We start from the raw sequence: 14,098 nt of genomic DNA on the forward strand, positions 1-14,098 counted from the left end.
AATTTTCAAGTAAAGCATACCTAAAGAAGGCAGAAGCAAAAAGACAATTACTGTCGTGGTTTAGGTAACTATTAGCAGATTTGGAGATGCAAATAGTACGTGATTTGATAGCACCCCATGAATGCTTCCTTTAAACTCCAAGGAAAATGCTGCTTTGTCAGCAAGTGTGAAAATTGAGAATCCTTAGTCTAACCTTTGATCCTAAAAGAAATAGAAAGTAATGTATACATTTTTATCTCTGCTGCCTTCAATTTGCTGAGGACTTGTTTGGGAAGTTTTAATCTCACCTTTGAAGTTTTCCTTCAAGGTATTTAATGGCTCATACGTCTTTGTTAAATGAGGTGTGTGGCGGCCTCTACTGGTGTGTGTTTATAGAAAATGTTTCAATAGGCAGAAAAAATATTAATTTCAATTAAAAAGTTAGAAATACAGACTCTTTCTTTTAAATATACAAAAATATCTAATTTAATGCAGAAAAAATATATTACAAGTTGTGTAATGTATTCTTAATTAGGAAAATAATCTAAAACACCGATCATGTTAGCGTAACATAATGATTTACGGAAGGGCATTAATTGTTCAATCCACTCTGATATTGGGTTAAATATATTTTATTAATGAATTACTAATCCCATATGAGGCAGCTTATTACCTCTAGTCCACTGTTAAATCCCTTTAGTTGACTTAAATAAAATCACTTAAAACAAACCCAGAGGAAAGGAAATATTTTACAGTTAAGTCTATAAAGTCCTAAACTAGAACCATTGGATGACAGGCTGGTTTCCATAAATCAAGCAAACTGTACGTTGACTTAATATAGCTGACATAGAGATCTATTTTACAGTGTTTTCACTTTGAAAAGTACAACACATTAAAATACGTTCAATTTATCAAAGCTAAAAGCAACATTTAAGTAATGTACTTAAAGTGCGAAGGCACTTTAACACAAAGAAGTGATGCCCAGTGGCTGTACTTGGTAACTGAAGGTGGAAATACCAGGTATCGTTATTTACAAAAGAAGTTGTAGTCCCAAAAGATCTTTGGAGATCTTCCACAAAGTACACTAATTACCCTTTTCGTCTGAAAGTTTGCCTATTCTTCCTTCATTCACTATAAGCTCCTCTTTCTACTCCCACACTGGAAAAAAGAAAGAAGAAAGCAGAAACAAAATCATAAACAAATATATGAAAAAATGCACTGTAGAAACATTCATGTTCACGGATGGTTCCTAAGAAGAGAAGGAAAAAAATCGTGAGGGGAGAGTGAGAGAGAAATAATTTAAAGGAAAAACTTGCAACAGCAATACCTTTGCTTCACCCCATCTCCCACACATTTTCAAAAAGTCCCCACCGGGAAGGGGAGAACACAAACAAACACAAAAGCAAACGCAGTGCTTCCAACAGTTTGGAGCAGCATCCTTTGATGCCTTAGGGTTGTAAATGATTTCCCTTCACAGCTGACTGATTGCAGTTTGTTTTTCCAGAACTTCGAGGTAGTCTGGTTCTGATTGCGGCTTAGCTTGCAGTAAAGGGTGATCAGGCTTTGACTGCCCCACAAAGCATTTCCTGGGAGTTCCATATAAAACGGTTTTATTGATTCTGTCTTGGTTTTGGCGTCGAGATTCATAGGCAGGGGCGAACTGCCTTTTAGGTAAGGTACAAAAGTTATAGTGGACGAGGCCTGCACTGGGGAGTTCCTTGACTCGCTCAGCAATATTTTGATACAGCAGCTCGGGCTCTCTTGGTGTGGCCTGCTTTTCCAGCAGCTCAGTGGCACTAATTGTGTAAGCTAGCGTGGCTGGCTCTTCCTTCTTCTCCTCCAGGTTGCCATAGCTGAATTCTTGCAGGTTGCGGTAATAGGCCACCGGGTCTCCTTCCTTCTGCATGTAGATGGGGTTTTGGCACATCTGACCCACAGGTGGAGGGATGTAGTTATAGACATGGCCGTCGGTTTTATCATGAGTCTCTGTGTTGTAAGAGCCGTACTGTAATTGGAAGGAACTTATGTCTAAGTTGTTGGCACTCCTGGGAACATTTGGCACTCCCTTGCGGCGTTTCAGGACAAAGACAAACAAACCGGCCCCAAAACAGACTGACAGGATAAAAACAACCAGCAATCCTAAGATTAAGACAGAAAGTGGAACTTCTGTATGTAGTTCAGGATAGGAACTGGGAGACACGCTGAGGGACCGAGGCGTGTCTGTGTTGTGATTCATTGACAGAATGGTCCCGTCTGACAAATTCGGACTCTCTGGACAAATGGCTTCCCTTCCCAGAAATTTCAGTATCTCCCCTGCATGCTTAGCGGGAGACTCACAAGTCACCTCATTGATGACAACAGGGGAGTTGGCGTGCTCTGTCCAGTCCTTTAGACCCATGATGTCACAGGTGCAGTCCCATGGGTTCTCTTGCAGATCTATCTGGATAAAAGCCGGAAGCTGGTCCAGAACCCCTTTCACAGGCAGGTGTGAAAAATGGTTGTTTCTCAGATTTAGCCTGGTGAGGGCTGTGCCCCCAAATATATTATCGGGTAAGGACCTCAGCAGGTTGTTATTCAGAAACAGGAGCTGGAGGTTAATCAAAGCATCAAAAGTCAGCGGCTTGATTTCCTTAATGACATTGTACTCTAAGTAGAGATACTGCAAGCTCTGCAGCCCATCAAACATAGAAGGGTACAGCACTTCAAGGTAATTGCCATTCAGATAAAGTCTGCGTAAACTGGTCAGGTTTGTGAAGGCACCTTCCTGAATGATGGCAATCCTGTTGTTTCCCAAATGCAACAGATCCAAAGAACTGTAGTCTGAGAGGTCATTCTTATAGACGGTTTGAAGATAGTTCCCTGTTAGGTAGAGTTTCTTTGGACTGGTGGGTTTAGGCTGCAGGTCGGAGATATTAGTGAACTTTCTTTCTTGGCAGTTAACATTTAGACCATTGTCTGAGCTCTGAGAGGTGCAGACACAGCTACTGGGGCAGGTGAGGGGCACGGGGGACTTGGTCTGGTACACCATGATCGGTCCAAAGCTCTGCCTGTCCTTTGACACAGTCACTCGGGGAGTTGGACGATTTCTCATTTTGGGTGGCCGGCTGGCTTTTGGAGCTCTGGTGGGGCTGAGAGCAGGATTCATGGTAGGTGCCAGCCTTTGAATGTGTGTGTCACCATGACTGCCCCTTTGACTGGAGTCACCAGCACTTTTTCTGGGACAGAGGTCTTGCCTGGTCAGTTGGGTCACGTCTTTCCCGTGCAACCTGAAGGGAGTTTCGCAGACAATCTCCCCCACAAAAACAGTTATGGTGTCCAGCCACGCCTTGAGAGGAAGTAAGTCACAAGTGCAATTCCAGGGGTTTTCCTCCAGCTGAATCTCCATGATCCCTCCGATATGTTCAAGGACGCCAGCGAAAGGCATCACCTTCAGCCGGTTTCCCCTCAGGTCTAAGTGGGTCAGCAGGACGAACCGGAACACATTGCTGGGCAGTGACAGCAGAAGGTTGTCATTCAAGATGAGCACTTTGAGCTTATTAAGTTTGCTGAACGCCCCTGCCTCGATGGCACTGATGTAATTGTAGTCAGCTTGGAGGTACTCGAGGCTCTCCAGGCCCAGGAAAGTGTCCTCCCGCAATACCTCCAGCTTGTTGTTATTGAGGTGCAGTCTCTTGAGGGTTTTCAAGCCACTGAACGCCCCAGTTCCGATCTCCTGCAATCCATTGTTACCTAGGTGAAGGGTCACCGCGTTGGAGTAATTGACAAATTCGTTTGGGTACAGTCTTGTCAGGAGGTTGCCATTGAGAAAAAGCTGATAGATTCGATACTGGGGGGGCTGAAGCAGGCTGACAGTTGTAAATCCTTTGTTTTCACAGTTAATGTTTAGTACGTTTTCCTTCTCCTCGCACAGGCAGCGGATCTTGCAAATGTCTTTGGCAGTTTTGCGACTCTCCGTCTGTAAAATCCCGGCCACGGTTAACACACTGAGGAACCAAACGCTGCTCAGCATCTTTAGGCACCTTCGGTGTCAGCTCAGGTACCTACAGGCAAACCTTGAGTGGGGGGCGGGGGGGGGAGCGGGGTGCGGGGAAGAAAGAAAGAAGGAAGCCCGATTAAAATGGCAAAGCAAGGAGGCGGAGTGGAAGGGAGGGAGGATAAGGAGGTGGGCAACACAGCATAATGAAATCACTGCATTTTTCAAAGCGATTTCTTCTCTCCTCTCCCCTCCCACTCCGCCAGCCCACCCACACACGCGTTCCGGAACACACATGCTTGCACCTGATTTCCCGGCGGGTCGCAGCCAAGCCGCGGAGTCATTAGTAATCCAGTTGTCCTACTAAATCCAGCCCATCTCCTCCTCCCCTGGGGTACCTTGAAGAGATCTCTGGCGGCTCGCCCTTCCTGGGCGCCCAGCAGAAATTGCTTTACTTTTCCTCCCTCCCTCCCTCCCTCCCTCCCTTTCTTTCTTTCTTTCTTTCTTTCTTTCTTTCAACTGCGCAAAAGGGGGTGGGAAAATCAGCCATCGGGGGGCTGGCAGCGGGGACTGAGGTGTGAGAGCACAGACAGCTCAGGGCGGGGTACTCACACATCAGGAGAAGACAGGACCCCTCTCCTCTGCAGTCCGCCAGGAGTTTAGCATCTTCAGGAAGAGAGGGACAGCAAGGTAAAAAGAAGACGCCGCTTCCAGGGGGGATGTCCTGCTTTCTGTCGGTCGCTTTAATTTGGTTGGGGGATGCGCAGAAATTAAAAATCCGGCAGGCGGCAGGAGAGGAAGACAAGGGTCGGAGTGCGGGGAAGCTTCGCCTCCGGGAACCGGGGGGCGGGGCGGGGTGAGACTGCGCAGGGAGGTCGGGGAGCCGGCCGCTGGGCTCGGTTGGCGGGCGGCGGCCACGGCAAAGCCTGGGCGCGCGCTTCCAATCCGGTAGCGGCGGCGGCAGTGCGTCTAGCAGTTTGAATTTGAGAGGCTTTGCAGGCTCTCCGGGACAGGGCTAGGGTGACGTCACGGGGGGGGAGGGTGCAGGCAGAGGATCGAGGGCGCGCGGTGGGGGAGGGTGGGGCAGATGCTTCCCTTCCCTGCGAATGGCTTTGCAAAGCTCAATCCCTGGCTGCGTCAGTGGATTCTGAACTACTCCATCTCCAACTCAGCTGGCGGCGGGAAAAGCCCCCCCAGAGGGGGTTCTCAAGGAGCGACCCACTAAGGTGCCGGCACCACCAGAACTCCTCCTCAGGCCTCTCTGGTCGCTTCTACCCCCTCTCCTACACACTGCCTGAAGGATAGCGACCTGGGCATTCCAGGGAGCTCGCTTTGATTCTCAAGCAGGGCTCCAGACTCTCTCAGGAGAGACTGTGGTGTGTGTGTGTGTGTGTGTGTGTGTGTGTGTGTGTGTGTCCAGCTTCTGTGCTGGGTGCAGAGCGAGGTGTTTGTCTGTGTAGGAGGGCGAGGAGTTCTTGATGCTACAGACAGAGCTTTGTTTCAGCGCTGAGAGCATCACTTTCTTGGTGGTGACCGGCCAAACACAAATTACTCTGGACTCCCCACGCCAGCTCAATGCTACCTTGCAGACTGAGTTAAACAAAAAGAAAACCCTTCTCCCAGTGCAATGTATACCTAGCTAGGTAATGAGGTTTAACCTTGTGTTTTTTGCCTGGAGGAAGAAGAGGAGTAGGTGTCGGAAAGGCGCTGGCAGCCTGAGCCTGAGCTGGAACAGGGAGCCCAGAGAAGGGGCGTTCAGCAGTCCAAGCTGCAGTGGTAGGGGAGCCAGGAGAACAGAGGAAGGCAGTAGAGGATGCCCGGCTGCTGAGGAGGAAAGGGGAAGGAAAAGGCGTCCTGAGCCGGGACCTAGCACAGCAGGGTCTGATTTAGCTCTCTTGCCAGGTTATGTCCTGTTTCCATTTGTAGATTCTGCAGGCCCTCCCAGCTCTGACACTCAATTTGGGTACAAATAACCCTTCCAGAGCATTACTCATGGCCAGGTGTTGGATTTTTGCCTTCATTATCTCCTTTCTTCTTAATTATCTTACAGTCCCAGCCTGAGATCCAGGAGTCTCCCAGTGTGAGTCCATTTGCAAGGTGTGAATAATGTCTGGTGTCTCCTGCAAGGGCAAGGGCTGCCACTTTTGGGGTGGGAGAGATGCCAGGCAATAAATGGATGAAATGGAGTGAGGGAAGGAACTGACTAAATGCTATACCTTTCCCACAAAACACCTCAGCTTGCTTTTCCCCTCTTCCTTCCCAGACCTGCTATAGAGAGTCATCATCGGGTCTCTATTGCCTGGCCAAATGCCAGATAGGCAATCACACAGGCCAGAGGAGCCATTTGAGAGTAGAACGCCTATTGCTTTTTCCCTTATTCTTTCCTGTTCAGCCCGGGTCATGGGCTTGGACAATTGACACAAGGTCCTTCAATCCCAAGAAATGCTGGAGCAGTTCATAAACTTAGGTACCCAGTCAACCTGTGGCTCTGGTGATGTCCTGTGAGTTTTTCTACATTTTTTGCCCTTCTCCTTCTGTGGAGGAGTCCTCTTTACTGCCCTAATGCTTGTTTGCACTTCAGGGAGATCTTTTCTTTTCCTTCTCAGCCTCAAATTTTCCTTCTCTAAGCACCATAACAACCTTGAGATACTGGGTCTTGAGGGGCAAAGGCAGTGGCGGAGGGCATGCTCCTCCACGGCAGGTGCATCATTAAGTGTAAGCAGGGGGCTGCATCTCAAGCACAGTTAGGCTCCCTTTCATAGCAAAGGGGTATTTGTCTACATAGTCCCAATTTTTAGAGGAAAATTGTTCCCAGAAAACACGGTTTTTTCATTTATTCAGTCGTTCAACAGTTACTAATTAGGTCAATATTTTGTGGAAGTACAATCCAACGTGACAGCTGGACAAGACCTTAGAAATCAAGTTTATTTTACAGATGAAGAAGTTCCTCAACCAAAGGAAATGCTGGCATGGTTAAATTCAAAACACTAAAATTGAAACCAGAACACAGGGGTTCTGAATCCAGCAATTTCCAAAGGGCCCATTGCAGTTTAACAATAATTAGAGAAAAACTGCCTACTTAAATTTAAACAGCACTGGTGGGGTTTTATATCAATGTTCTTTCTAATTTGAAGTGAAATATCAAGTACTACTAGTTTTCAAACACATTAAAATTTGACATTGATGATGCTGTTAATAGTACTTGAGGACAGAGACTGTTATGCTGGAAATTTCAGAGAGAGAGAGAAGGAGAGAAAAAGAGAAGGGAAGGGAAGGGAAGGGAAGGGAAGGGAAGGGAAGGAAGGGAAGGGAAGGGAAGGGAAGGGAAGGGAAGAGAAGAGAAGAGAAGAGAAGAGAAAAAAAAGAAGAGAAGAGAAAAGAAAAGAGAAGAGAAGAGAAGAGAAGAGAAGAGAAGAGAAGAGAAGAGAAGAGAAGAGAAGAGAAAGACTGGGGATGTGGGCTCTTGAAATTTTTGGCAATTATAGAATGAAGGCGGAAAGCTGGTTGAGCAGAGACACCAGGGACATTTGTGGCGGGTCTTCACTTTAAGGCCAGCTTCCTACAAGGGTGCACTGGCCCTTCCACCGCTCTCTCCTGTCAGTGTCTGAGCTGAACTGAGCGTCCACAGCTACTTTGGGAAACACAGTCCTTGGGAAGACATCAACTGCAAACCGGATAGGCACTTTTCACTAAGTTTCCTTGAGCTCCGCGCCTCAGGAAGGACAGCCGCAGCACCCCGCTAAGAGTGGGTTTTCAAGGCCGAAGCTTTCAAAGGTTCAGAGTGCACTGCGAGCCCTAGAGAGGCCAGGGCGGTCGCTAAAAAATAAGGAAAACGCTCGGCTGCTCCTCGCTGAAGCAGGGAAGCTGCGGGCTCCAGGGGCTCAACCTCCCTTGCCTCTAAGGGAAGAGAGTTTAGCTCAGGTCGCCCAAGCCTCCACCGGTCGCCGAGGGTCCGCGGGCGAAGAGTCCACCTCCGTCCCGGGCGCCCTCCGGGCCGACTGCGTGGGGAGCCCTGCAGGCCTGAGAAGGGGGCCGTGCCTGCCCCCAGGCCCCTTCTCGGATCCCGCGCACCCTACTGGCAATCCTAGGCCAATCCGATTTCGGAGGGTTCTTGCGGGAGAGGAGGGGTCTCGGCGATTCCCCGTCAGCCCCAAACGGGGCACGCGCCCCCACCCCCGCTGCGCTACCCTCCCTACCCCTATCTGCCAGGCGCACGATACGCGGCCCGGGGCCCCACAGCCGCGACGGCCACTCGCGCTACGCTTGCCGCGGGGCTTGGACACCGCGGGTGCCTGGAGCTTCTCCAGCGGCGGCTCGCACCCGGCCCGCGGGCCGCCCCCGGGGGCGGTGAGCACCCGGCCGCTCCGGGCGCCGATCCGACCACGCCCGCGCGGACTGTCGGGGCCGAGGACAGCCCGGCACGGCCGGAGGGTGGAGGGCGGCTGTCAACGCGCTGCCCTCGGCGGGTCGCGCCCGGCCTCCCCACGCCCGGCCTCCCGCGAGGCTGAGGGAAGCCGGCTTGTGCACCGGGTCGCCGCCGCTTCCCCGAGTGTTCGCAACTTACCGAGCGAGCGTGCCGCCCGGATCTTCCCCCGGAGGCGCCCTCAGCATCTGCCACCCGCGGAGGCGCAGGAGCCGCACAGGCTGGGACCGGCGCTGCCCGGGAGCGAGGGCACGGTGGGAGCGCGGGCGGCGCCCCCAGGGCAGGCAGATCCCCACTGGCGCAGCTCGCCACCGGGCAACGCTTGTGGCAGGAAGGAGGGAGGAAGAGGGAGGAGGAAACAAGAGCGGGAGGGAGGAGAGCAGAAAGAGGGAGGGCCGGTGGCCCCTCTCCCGCACTTATCAATCACTCAGCAGATCAACTATCCCCGCTGTGCACCCGGGAGGGGGATGCACCAGCCCACAAAGGAGCCGCTGCTCCATTTCTCTGACAAGCGCCGCGGAGCGCTGCTCACGCCTCTCGGCCCCTCTTGCCTGGAACTCTGCCCAGCTCTTGCAGCTTCTACCGTGGGCTGCAGCTCAAACTCGGTCAAGTGAAATAAGGATGGCACATGGTCGGTACCATATCCGAGGGGAGACTAAGACTGCGGGGTGGAAGGAAGTTGCGGGCAAGTCAAAGAGCAGCCTTCAGTCCGAGCTGGACACCCTCCGGGACGGCTGCCTTCCCTAACTAGTAAGCGCCAATCACTGGAGTTCGCAGGCAGATATTTAAGGACCTCCTATGAGGATGGTAAACAAGGAATTTCCATATGATATAAAGCAGAGCTAGGCTTGTGCGAATGTGTTCACAAAAGCAAGCCCTTAGCAGCGTTCCAGTCCCGTTTTAACACTGATTATTTTTATTCTGCACAAGGTAGCCTGCATCTACTAAAGCCTTTTTTTTTTTTTTCTTTTTAGCCATCTTTCCTTTTCTCTGGGTTCTTTTTCTCTAGTAGTTCAGATTGCGATTCTACGAAAAGAAGGCTATCGGTGAAAGACTCAATGTGATTCAACAAGGCTTTTGCCAAGAACCCCGGGGGTCCCCTGTGGACCTGCTCTCCCTGGGGCCTGCTCTCCTCTTTTTCAGAGTATTCGGGTAAAGTTGTGGGTTTCTTAGTTTAAGCCAGAAATAGGGAATTCATTTCACGGCACCAGGACACGTTACCCTCTATCATGGTCTTAATTGAAGTAATCCAAGTTCCCGGTCCTTTTCATACTCCCTGAGGACTCTGCCAAGCCCCCTGTTCGTCAGGATATCTGCAGGCTCCGTGGTGGAGAGCTGAAAAGGAATGCAGGGAAAGAGTGCAAAATCAGAGCAAAAATTAACGGCAGACGTAACGAATCGGCAGTACGATTTGCGTTCGAAGTTATATCCCGTATGTCTTCCGCCTCATTCCTGTCCTTACCCTTGGGAATATTGGACGTCCCCTTCCCCTTCTTGGCTTGCTTTTCAGGATGGTTTTCTAAGAAGATCATGCTGGGCCTTTTAAAGAGAAAACTACTTACTGATAATCTTACATTATGAACATACGGAGTTTCCTTTAGTAATTGTCCAAAGAATTATCTTATAATCCTGTCTCTGGGTTTTAAAGATCATTACTGTTCCTTTTACTTCATTCTTGAGACAGCCCTTTTGAAATTTCCTTACCACTCAGATAAGCAGTTTTAGAATAACATAGTTCTCACATATGCACATGGGCAGGCTATTTACAGTGACAGATTCAGAAACTTGGCTCTTTTAAAATTATCCTTATTTCTGTAAAATACCCAATGCACTATAACAGTGGTCTGGGCACATCATGTTCTTATAAACTGAAGGCAGTTAACGGTGTTATTTCTCTGGCTTTCCCTCATTTCGGACTGTGTCATCTTTTCATGAAGTTACTTAACAGGTGCTATAAACAACTCCAAAACACAGAGCTAAGGAGCCATTCAAATGCAGAAATAATGAGACAGTCATGATGGAAAAAGAAACCAGTTTGCTGAGACTGGTGGTATGTCTGTAGCCAAAGTGAGAACACAGCAAAAGCAATAACTTGTATGCAGATTACACAAGAAGCATAATATTAACGCTAAAAACATTTTATTTTGGTCCAGTAGAATCATGTAATGCATCAATTTTAATTAACCTTTAATTACATGGCATGCATCAATTTTAATTAGCCTTGGAAGCAAGTCTCAAATGCTTACCAGCCTTCGGAAAGCTTTTAGTAGCCTGGCTTTCTACATGGGCCCTCACTGATGTCATAGTAAGATAAAATTAAAAAGAGCAGACGTTTCTTTTTGTCAGCACAAAGTGTTCAAGTGGGTGGGGAGCTTTTTGAAAGGTGTCCCAAACGCATACAAACACACAGACAAAAATTGGTGAGCAATACAAAACTTTCTGTGAGGGCTGTCACATAGATAATTATAGTAGAAGAGAACTTGAAGTATGGGAAAAATTTAAACAGAACAATTTATTTGAAAGCTGTCATGTTATACTGACTTTTCTAAAAAGTTTCAGTGTTACAGGAAAATTTCCAAATACCAAAGATGCACAAACAGGTGCACTTGTGTTAATTAATAAAAATCGTCACATTAATTATTTGGTATGGTAGCACTGAAATATAGCTCTGTGTTTGTGTGCTGTTTTCTGTTGTTAGTTCACACAACAAAATGGAGCAACAACATTAAAAATTCCCTGGAATTTCATAATTTCATTTTAAGAGTAGAAGAAAACCAGAAATGTCATGTAGAATGAATGAAAAAAATACATATGTTTCTAGGATCATAAAACACTATTCAATTACTAGCCAGGAAGCAAAGAAAGAAAGAAAGAAAGAAAGGAGAGAAAGCTCACACACAGTCGGGAATTCTGAGACAGATGTGCTGCTATTTTGGAGTACTGTTCCTTTTGAACCATACATTTGAAAGAAGAGTTCCAGAGGACAGACAGATTCCTAAATAAAGAAAGAAATGTGGCACAAAGAGGACATGCCCTTAATACCAGTAATTATAGTTTAAAGGATATTGTAGACTTTGGTTTCTGATGCTATTGAAAGTGTAGATATTTTTAAATTCAATTACTTTGATTATTTTGGCAGGCACTGTGGCCTGCTTGGAATGGTGTGCCAGGACTCAGAAGAGTCTGTCTTTTAATCGAACACAACCAAGCCCTTGGAGCCAAATAACCTGAGTTCAAATCCCAATCCTGCTACCTCACCATGGAGGCAGAGCCGACCCTGTGCCTCTTTTACTTACTGCTTATGTGAAACTAGCTGCTAAGTCAGGAAGGGCAGACACTTTAAACTCTTAAAAATTGCGACATGGTACATGTACGTGCAGGGAAATCTTGAACTGAAAAATTGCTAGCCTCGATTTCTAAAAATAAATAAATTATACAAAACATGACAATTTTAGTGAGAAAGCAATATTTTAATTTTAGTTGAATAATAGAATCAAGATAAAAAAATTTAAGATTCTGGTTGGCACTATATACTTTAAACATTCAAAAGAAAACTTGAAAACATCCCATCATTTTTTCCCAGATAGTTGAACATGTATAGATCAGAGTTTCTTAGCCTCAGTACTGTTAACATATTGGACCAGATAATTCTTATTTGATGGGGGAGGAAGCTGTCCTGTGTGATACAGGAGTGTTTGCAATATCCATGCAGCATGTGTATACAAGCACTCTAATTTTCTATAGCACTTGAACCATGTAAAGGAATGTTTGTACGTTATGAGTTAGTGACACAGCAAGCACAAGCTCCCAGCTGGCTGATGCTCTGTCTTGTTACTACAGTCAAGGACCATCACGGAAGGCTGGTGATGCATATTGCTGCTCCTCAGGAAGAAATGTATCTTATGCTATGACCCTGAGCACAGTCATAGATGGAAACAATAGTTTGCTGAAACAATATCACCCTCATCATAGCCTTGTACCTGGAAATATTCCACTGTAGTTTGATTTTAAAATTTGCTGGCTCTGGCCTACTAAATTGATTTGAGGAGTGACTAAGAGATTGTATCTCATAGTTTGAAAACACTAGCATACTAGATTGAGCAGGAAAGGAATGAAAATGGGACGGAAAGGAGAAAAGGGGAAATAGAGACAGAAGGGAAGAGTAGAGAGAAAGAAGTATATGCGGCACAAAGTTACGGGGAAATGTATGGTGCTTGACAGATTATGTCAAGTGCCACCTGGCAATGACTACAGTTCTCTAAGGGTTCTAGATTTTCCCCCATGTTGGCTGAGTCCAGTGATTCATTATTCAGAATCATGTTTAAGCTTTCTGGACCTGAGAGTAAATATCCATAGCAGAAGCCACAGACTGCACAGATAAGGCTTAGGACAGCATTAGTAGGTATTTCCTTTATCCTGACACATTCTATCCTGTTAATCTCACTGCAACTGGATGTTTTATTTTGGTCTGGAGTTACAACCTAATATGTTCAGGAGGAAGGCAAATTTATTGGGTTTGACATTGCACTTTATTGGAATGGTATAATGCAGTTGAGCCTCTGTACTAAGTTCTGTTGATTTTATTTATGTATTTATGTTTGGCTAGTATAAATATATGGTAAAGTATGTGCTGTAGTAGAAAGTTTAATGCTGACTCTGCTGGAACATTCAAAAATGCTTGTATGCAAGATGCCCAGTTCTAAAGAGTTACAGCCAGGAGAGCAGCTACTAAGGATTTGCATTAAGTATTTCTGATTTTTAAAAATGTCATCATTTGTGAAGAGGACCAGTCTATTAATATTAAAAATGGCAAAGATGACACACTCCAGATATACCCTGAAGTTGTGATTTGCACAAAATGAAATGGGGTTTAGAAATTGAGGATTCAGAAGCGAGTGTGAGATCTAGAATGTAAATAAAGTCATTTCCAAGAAATAGCTGGATGCCACTTTCAACCATCACTGCAAAGCAAAGAGGGGAGAATGGAATTTTTTTAACCTTGAATGCTGATGACTTGTTATTCAGATACGGTATCAGTTCTTTGTCTTCCTTCCATTCTTCACCTCTCAGGCATTTCTTAAGGGGCTTTACAATGACACCTGGCACACAATGCTATTCACCTGATTATGGCAAGTGAGAGCGCCTCTAAATCAAATGTAATGGTCCCAGCACACGAGTCAAATACTTTTGCATCTGCCTATGGTCTTACCATGGTTCCTAGTTAAAGAGACCTCAAGTCTCACGATTTTTGATAACCTAATATCCCTGAATTTCTCTTAGGAAAAGAGCCTTCTCTGTATTTGGAGTGGAGGAACCATGTAGAGTATCTCCAAAGCATCGCTTTGGGGTTGCCCGAGGAAACCATAACAATACTGGGGGCATAGCTGTCACCTGGAATATGTTAACCCCATGCATCAACATAGCGACTCAAGTGCAGTAGTGGGTCCAGTGTCCCTTTGGTAATAGTTTGAAAGGGGACAAAAGCAAGCTCGGTTTTTGGTTATGTATCATTGCTTAAGAATAATGAATTCAGTATGCCGATCCTCTAGCTCTTTACATATAGATCTAGTTGTCAGAGGTCAGAAAATGGCACCATCTGAACTGGACAATTTATGTGTCATGCTTTTAACATATTTTAATTGATTTATTTAATGTCTCTCTAATAGAAATACTAATATCGAAGGAGCTGGGTACATGACTGTTAAATGATGAATACTAGTCAT

General features: G+C 46.5%; 1 protein-coding gene across 5 annotated transcripts; it reads right to left on the minus strand.

The window, feature by feature from the left end:
* Window positions 1-595: 595 nt before the first annotated feature.
* Window positions 596-8,844, minus strand: Slitrk2 (SLIT and NTRK-like family, member 2). 5 transcript variants are annotated; one of them, XM_005414428.2, is made up of 3 exons: window positions 8,517-8,844; window positions 4,565-4,618; window positions 596-4,031 (listed from the first exon to the last, which is right to left on the minus strand). In XM_005414428.2, exon 3 carries the CDS (start codon window positions 3,986-3,988, stop codon window positions 1,451-1,453), a length of 2,538 nt encoding a protein of 845 aa, XP_005414485.1. In that variant the 5' UTR covers window positions 3,989-4,031; window positions 4,565-4,618; window positions 8,517-8,844; the 3' UTR covers window positions 596-1,450. The 5 variants fall into 5 exon arrangements, with proteins under 5 accessions (XP_005414485.1, XP_005414484.1, XP_005414487.1 ...); XM_005414427.2 differs by having other exon boundaries at window positions 4,565-4,693; XM_005414430.2 differs by lacking the exon at window positions 4,565-4,618.
* Window positions 8,845-14,098: the final 5,254 nt, after the last annotated feature.

The sequence above is a fragment of the Chinchilla lanigera genome, unplaced genomic scaffold, assembly GCF_000276665.1.
Source record: "Chinchilla lanigera isolate Chin_1 unplaced genomic scaffold, ChiLan1.0 scaffold00184, whole genome shotgun sequence".
NCBI classification, from domain to species: Eukaryota; Metazoa; Chordata; class Mammalia; order Rodentia; family Chinchillidae; genus Chinchilla; species Chinchilla lanigera.

What these genes read in the sequence shown, in the direction of transcription:
- Slitrk2 (XM_005414430.2), bottom strand. Translation starts at nt 3,988, where the DNA reads ATGCTGAGCAGCGTTTGGTTCCTCAGTGTGTTAACCGTGGCCGGGATT.